Below are 7,500 nucleotides of genomic sequence, written 5' to 3'. Positions count from 1 at the left end.
ACCACCACCACCACACCGTGCCACTGACGGCCGCCCAGTACCAGCAGTACACCACGGCCTTCTCCGGCCGCGCCATCAAGGCCGAGTGCCCCGACTACACCACCACCAGCTCCCCGGAGTCCCTGGCCGCGTCCTACTCCTCGTACCCCGACATGTACCCCCACTCGGCGTCCCCCCCCCACCAGCCCCCGCCCCACAGCCAGCTGCCGCCGCTGGTGCTGGAGCTGCTGCGCTGCGACCCCGACGAGCTGGCCGTGCAGAACAAGATCGTGGCCCACCTGCAGCAGGAGCAGAGCGGCGGGCGCTGCCGCGCGGACAAGCCCAGCACCTTCAGCGTGATGTGTCGCATGGCCGACCAGACGCTGTTCACCATCGTGGAGTGGGCCAGGAGCTGCATCTTCTTCAAGGAGCTCAGGGTGAGTGCGCACGCACGCACGCACGCACGCACGCACACAGACAGTCAGTGGCGTGCACAGATAGACACTAGGGGGTGCTAGAGCACCCCCTGCCCTTTTTGGCAATGTGCTCTTTAAAAAAAATTTAAAATGTTTTTTTATTTATTTCTTCTTAATTTGTAGTGTGTGGACCATGCGGTGACATTGATCAAATATTGATTAAAAAAACGCTTCTATATTATTTAGGCCCCCCACAACAATCTAAAGCTATGTTTCTATGTCAGTGCAGGTTCTTCGATTAAAAAATAATAATAGCAGACCTACAAGCTCGTAGCGCGCCACTCGGTGGCGCGCTATGAGCTTGTAGATCTGCTATTTTTCAATAGCTAAAGCACCAAAATGTGCTGCACAAGGTGCCCTTTTTTTTTTTACTTGAGCACCTGCCCCTCTAAATGTCTGTGCACGCCACTGCAGACAGTTCACCATTGTGGAGTTGGGCTATAGGTGCTACATCTTCTTCAAGGAACTCAGAGTGAATGCCTCCGCTATAGACAGCATGTAATGCCCCACCCCCCACCTCCCACCAAACACACAGACCCACACACACACACGCACGCACACACGCACGCAAGCCCTCTCGCCGCACACTCATGCACGCCACAATAATTCGTATTTTTTATGTACTGTACATCCTTGACCTTTGCCAGACTTAAAATAGCAAGCAACATTATAGACCAGTAACAAATTACTATCAGATATACATCTACAGATATATTTATATACAAATGTAACAAAATGTTGAGGTAAAACACATTATTTTATATTTGTCTTTTATCCAAATTGCTATCCAAATATCACGTGTATTGGTACACATGTGATCAAGACCGATCGCTCTGATTTTTTCTATTCTATCGTAGTTGGCTATAAGAATCTAAATTTGCAGGTGTGGCCCGTTTTGAACAAAATGCCTGAAATGATGAACGCAGTGTCCTTTTGTCCTGTTGTTCTTTGTGATGCTGCCATAATAAATCCTCTTAATTATTACAAGTTCCATCTACTGTAAGTCGTTGTCAGTTTGACAATGCACGGCCACAACAACAAACGTTCCTGACCTGGTGGAGACCTGTGCTCCGAGGAGCACTTCTTCTACTCTATTATAGCTGCTGGGGTGATGTGGAAGTATCCTTTCAGCGCAAAGACAATGTACAGGATCGCTACAATGCACACGCCACTGTGCACACGCCACTGTGCACACGCCACTGTGCACACGCCACTGTGCACACGCCACTGTGCACACGCCACTGTGCACACGCCACTGAGCACACGCCACTGAGCACACGCCACTGTGCACGCATGCAGGATAATAACTGGACATACTGTAATATCCCCGTGCCAGTCCAACCAATTCCTTTTGTCATTTGTGTTGTGTGTAACTCTACGTGTCAAATTCAAATCCCAAATTAGACAATTTACAGTTTAGGGCATTTAGCAGACGCTCTTAATCCAGAGCGATTTAAGCAAGAACAGCACATGGAAATACATAGAAATAGTCATCAAGAGTCAAAAGCAAGCAAAGAACCTAACATCCATCTGACAGTAGAATATCTATACGATGAAACTAGTATACACAGAGTGCTATGTCTACGTAATATCCTATCACTGCACGACTGTATAAGGTCGTCTGCAAAGGCTACATTTATGTAATTTAGATAGAATATTATGAATAACTGTGCTGTACATGTCAAATCAAAATACCAAGTTAGAGATATTGTTGTCGTCAAGATGATGTGAGAGATATTGTTGTTGTGGATGCATCGTTGTGGTGCCAACTAAGAAGTAGGGGTGAAGTTTGTTTTGCGTTGTTGTTGTAATCAGCTATAATGATTTGGTCTCACAATGTTTTGTTTCTGTGACACAAATAGCATATGGGTCTCACTCCGAATGCCTTGTTTGTGCGACACAAATGGCAATTGATAACATTTTAATTTATCTAAGTACTGACAATCACTTGTCAAGATAGAACCAATTGGTATAGAGGTCATCAAACAACTGTTTTACGGCTGAGATAAGGTGAATTGTTGTTTTCCTCTAGTCCACTATATACCGGTACGTCTATATTGGAGGTTACGGGTCACGTAAAGTCATTTGTAAGTTTGTTTGTAAAACAAACAATATATTGGGTTAATTATTACTATTACTTTTGTACATTCTGTTGCACATTAGTAAACTTATATCCCTATTATTGCTCCTCTTCATGGAGCAACAGCACAACCATGAAGAGAATCACAGCATTCCGTGTTCAGAGTCTGTCACAACTAGCTCAGTCTTAGACCCTTAACCGATTCTGACCTGAGATCAGATTCACACGAGGTTTCCACTGGACACACACTGGTCTGATGAACCCATTCTGACCTGAGATCAGATTCTAAAAATGTCAGTCGTTCTTCGATTTTTCAAAAATAGCAGACCTACAAGCTCGTATCGCGCCACTCGGTGGCGCGATATGAGCTTGTAGATCTGCTATTTTTAAATAGCTAAAGCATAACATGATGCTGACACCAAAATGGGTGCCCGGTCAGAATGGGTTAACCCATTTTCAATAGTGCAATAGTGATTTAGAGACGAAATCAATGATAGCTTCTGAGGGAAGGAGAAAGGACTTCTTAGTCATTTTAGACTGTCAGGTACATTGCAGCAATCAAGCACACCTGTAGGTTTGCACTGTGTATACAGCTGAGCTGGGGGGGGGTTCAGAACGTAACTCACCAAGTCTGGCCAGCTCCTTATTCAAGCTTTAGTCGTCTCCAGGCTTGACTTTATTGCGATTTGCAACTCCCCGAGTCTTTGCTGATCTGCCGGCAGGCTCTCTCAAACCCCTAGAACGGATCCAGAATGCTGCAGCAGAACACCTGGTCTTCAACACGCCTCCCCATTCTGTGTTCCCCTCACTGACAGATGCTGCATTCACACGGGCAGATGCAAAGATAAAAATGGTAAATGGTGCATTTATATAGCGCCTTTATCCAAGGCGCTTTACAGAGATTGTGCATTACATTCACCCATTCACACACACATTCATACACCGATGGCAGCGGAAACCATGCAAGGCACCAACTAGCACATCGGGAGCAATTAGGGGTTCAGTGTCTTGCTCAAGGACACTTCGACAGTAACTCTGGGGGAGCCTGGGTTCGAACTGGCAACCTTACGGTTACCATCCAGGCACTCTACCCCTGAGCCACCGCCGCCCACGATTAAAGATACAGTATATCAAAATTCATTGTCAATGGAAGCTAGCGACATGAAGATACAGAGACACATCCAACGTTTGTTGGTGCTACAACAGCTACAAATTGTAAGCTGAGCTGGGTTCAACGTCCAGACACAAAGCTGGATATTGTAGTTTTTTCCCCTCAATCTCCCCAGCTGGCCGCCGCGCCTCCGACACACGTCAGTGACGTCACTACGGGCGCACGTTTGATGACGTCAACGACCGTGTGAGCAAGAGATCTTTACATCTTTGCCTCGTGTCGTGTGAACGCAACGTCACCGTTGCTGCCTGCAACCAATTCAAAACATCGTGATGACCTACAAGGCAATGGAGGGCATCCCCCCCCCCCCCCCCTTACATCCAGGACACAATCCCCACCCCTACACCACTCCCCAGTTCCCACACACTTAGATCAGCTAACGCAGGACATCTGTGCACCTCCCTTTCATATACTGTAGCACCCTGGCCGAAATATGCTACAATCGCCTCTTATCCCTCCTGGCTACGAAGTGACTGACAAACCAGTTTGAACCCTGTACCTCTTTCATAACTCTTGATTCCTCCTCTTATTCGTCTACTTTTTAGTGTGACTTATTGAGTATGATCTGTGTGTGTGTGTGTGTGTGTGTGTGTGTGTGTGTGTGTGTGTGTGTGTGTGTGTGTGTGTGTGTGTGTGTGTGTGTGTGTGTGTGTGTGTGTGTGTGTGTGTGTGTGTGTGTGTGTTGATTTATTTTATTTGGATCTGCACAAGAGGCGTAATACAATAGACCCAAACACTGATCAGAATTAGGTTATACATTATATGGTCCAACCAGATATAGCTGCTGCACATGCTGCTTACAGAGGGAAAAGAAGAGAAATAATATATATATAGCACATTGTTGACATACTATTACTTGACACTACTAGACAGGATGTTTGTTTTGGGTTTTTTAAGCCACCTAGGGATAAATGAAACAACGCCTTCTCCAGACAGACAGACTGCCCATAGTAGCTGAGACAGAACAGTATTTAGCCAGCTTTTTTTGCATTTTTTGCACACACACACACGCTGGGGGGGACAAAAACTAAATACAGCCTATACTGCCTTTGTTTAGTATGGCTACGGCTGCAGCGATGAAAGACACTTTCAACCTGGCAATTCCTATTTTGGCCATTATAGTGCCAAGTACACAGTACAAAACGTTTGTACTTGCATGGCTTAATCTTTCTTAATCTAGATAGGCACATTTGGATGGACATTGTACCAGCATGCCATACAGTTGTTTGAGTCATTCAGTAGAAGTCATGGAGTCACCTTTAGTCGCTATATTAATCATTCTGGACTTGTGCTCAAAAAACCATCAAGGGCACTCCTCGTTCAAAAATAACTGTGTACATCTGTCAATTAATTAAGGTAGCTAGAAGAAATTAATTAAAACCTATATGGCTGAACTTCCCATGTATTTTTAGGGAGATAATTATAGGGGGTATAAAGTAGTGCTTATCACGGTGATGACCCAAACACAGGACAGAGGAGTCTAAATGCAGGAGGTTTATTTACCAAAAATCCAGGAACAGCATCAAGCTTTGGCATTCAACAATGAAATGAAGTAAACACCAGGGGAGTAAATAGACACACAGGGATAACAGGTCACAGGTGGAAATAACTTCCATCAATACTGGGATAGGCTGGGGAACTAACAGGCAATGGCGTGCACCGATAGACACTAGGGGGTGCTAGAGCACCCCCTGCCCTTTTGGCAATTTTTCTCTTAAAAAAGAATTTCAAATATTGATAAAAAACGCTTCTACTATATTATTTAGGCCCCCACAATCTAAAGCTATGTTTCTATGTCAGTGGTTCTTCGATTAAAGAAAAATAGCAGACCTACAAGCTCGTAGTGCGCCGCTCGTAGCGCGCCACTCGGTGGCGCGCTACGAGCTTGTAGATCTGCTATTTTTCCATAGATAAAGCACCAAAATGGGTTCCCGCCCCAAAATGCGCTGCACAAGGTGCCCTTTTTTTTCACTTGAGCACCTGCCCCTCTAAATGTCTGTGCACGCCACTGCTAACAGGACAAGGTGGAAACACTATAGGCTAATCACAGTACTGTTGATACAACACAGGTAACAAAAGCAACAGAGGAAACCAGGAGACAAAACATACTACAAAATAAAAGTACAGCACACAGGTGTAAAGTAAACTCAAACTGGATTTAAGATGCAAGGAAAACAATAATACAAAAAAATCACAGGAAAAGTAAAACACTAACTATACTAAAAACCCAAGGAACACATGAAAATACAGGAACATGTGACAGAACGACCGTGACAACTATATACGTCTTTTGTGCTATATTGCCTGCGCCTGATTCAGGGCAATGAAAGGAATTATACGAGTCCAGCTTAAAAGCAGCACTGTGGCCCCGTGACCCATTTGGTTCACGAGTGCCCCTTTTGTTTGCATGCGCCTGCCACTCAAAATCTCAGCGCACTATATATCCCCCCTTGAGTATCGCCGATGTATCTGTAGGTGAATTGCGGCCCGTTTCTCTTAGCATTGCAAACATCACGAACAGCATGAGAACAATGCTGTGCACATTTGCCAATAGAGAGAGTCTCTCTCCAGCAGAAAGCGTTGCTTTTCCCTCGCCTGGGTAATTACATTCCATGCAGAGTTGCAGACGATAACAGGGGAATGTCAGCTTTCCACAGCAGCTTGTTCAGCATTGTGGACGACTACATTGTCACAGAATACAGAGCCTGGGCGGAGGAGGCTTATTGATTGCGGGCATTGCCTGCTTGGCCGTGTTTTTCTGCCGAGGCGGTCTTTGTCATGCGTTGCACCCAATATTCACCTGTTCAACACCACAGAGCACATGAAGTGCACATGAAGGCCATGATGTGCATAATCTACATTCAGAGCCCATATACAGTAGATGGGTGATTGAACCACATATATATAGGTTCCAACTAAATAGGACGTGGACATAGGGTCACGACAGTGAACCTCTAAGATCTTTGAAAATGTTCACAGTAATGTGGACGTGTTTGCCTATATTGACATTCCCACAATACAGAGGCGTTAAATAGCATGTTTGCAGCACTGCAACACACAGTAGTGTATACAGACGTACACTACTGTAACACTACAAGGAAAATAAATAAAATAGCAATGTAAAGAACATTGTCAAGAGAAACCATGTCTCTGCTGTGGAGTTAGGAGGTTTTTGACTTAGCGCTTTTTAATACTTTTCCTTGGTTCAATATTCTTTTCAAACCAACACACAGACCTAAAGGGTGTTCAATAGCATTGATTCATGCAATTCAACAACAACAAAATCCCAAACGTAAAAAAAATGGAGTTAGGTGGTTTCTTCCACGCAGGAAAGCATATAGGCGCTGCACATGGGGGCCTCAGCTGCTCTATACTACAACAGGATTTCCACCAGCGTTGTATAAATGTGCGAGAGGATTAGTATTATTATTTTTGAAGTGCTCTCTTGGCTTAGGCCGTACGTCCAATTCCTCTCGGAGAGGAAACGCGGCAGGTCACCGAGACCTCCCGCTTCCTCCTCTCTCTCCCTCTGGAAACCTCCCCCACCCCCTCCATGAATCAAGATGTTGTGTGCGGGCCGGGGGGGCCTGCGTACACACACACATGGGGCAACGAGATTGGACCTCTCCTTTTGGACAGATATATAGTTTCATTCGGGGGACAGTAATTCTGTCACCGACCCCATGTCAGATGAATGTGCATCTGTGGGCTCTGTGGACGACGCTATTAGGGGGCCCACGTTGGGGGGCCCCGCCGCCAGTGTCGTCGTAGCCCCTCTAATAGCATTGTGACGG

At 45.4% G+C, this 7,500-nt stretch overlaps 1 protein-coding gene across 1 annotated transcript in view; it reads left to right on the top strand.

Moving 5' to 3' along the window:
• LOC310871961 (steroidogenic factor 1-like) overlaps nucleotides 1-7,500 on the top strand; it is a gene marked incomplete at both ends in the record, with an annotated part of 23,695 nt that overhangs the window by 5,695 nt on the left and 10,500 nt on the right. Inside the window, one exon of the mRNA XM_083783605.1 lies at nucleotides 1-416. This exon is cut by the window's left edge and continues 351 nt beyond it. Within this exon, the coding sequence (XP_083639731.1) occupies nucleotides 1-416 (416 nt within the window). The remainder of the gene's footprint in view (nucleotides 417-7,500) is intronic.

This window comes from Protomyctophum parallelum (genome assembly GCF_964188405.1).
Source record: "Protomyctophum parallelum genome assembly, chromosome: 15".
Lineage (NCBI taxonomy): Eukaryota > Metazoa > Chordata > Actinopteri > Myctophiformes > Myctophidae > Protomyctophum > Protomyctophum parallelum.
Note: the sequence above shows the minus strand (reverse complement) of the source record. Positions and strands in the feature narration are given on the sequence as shown.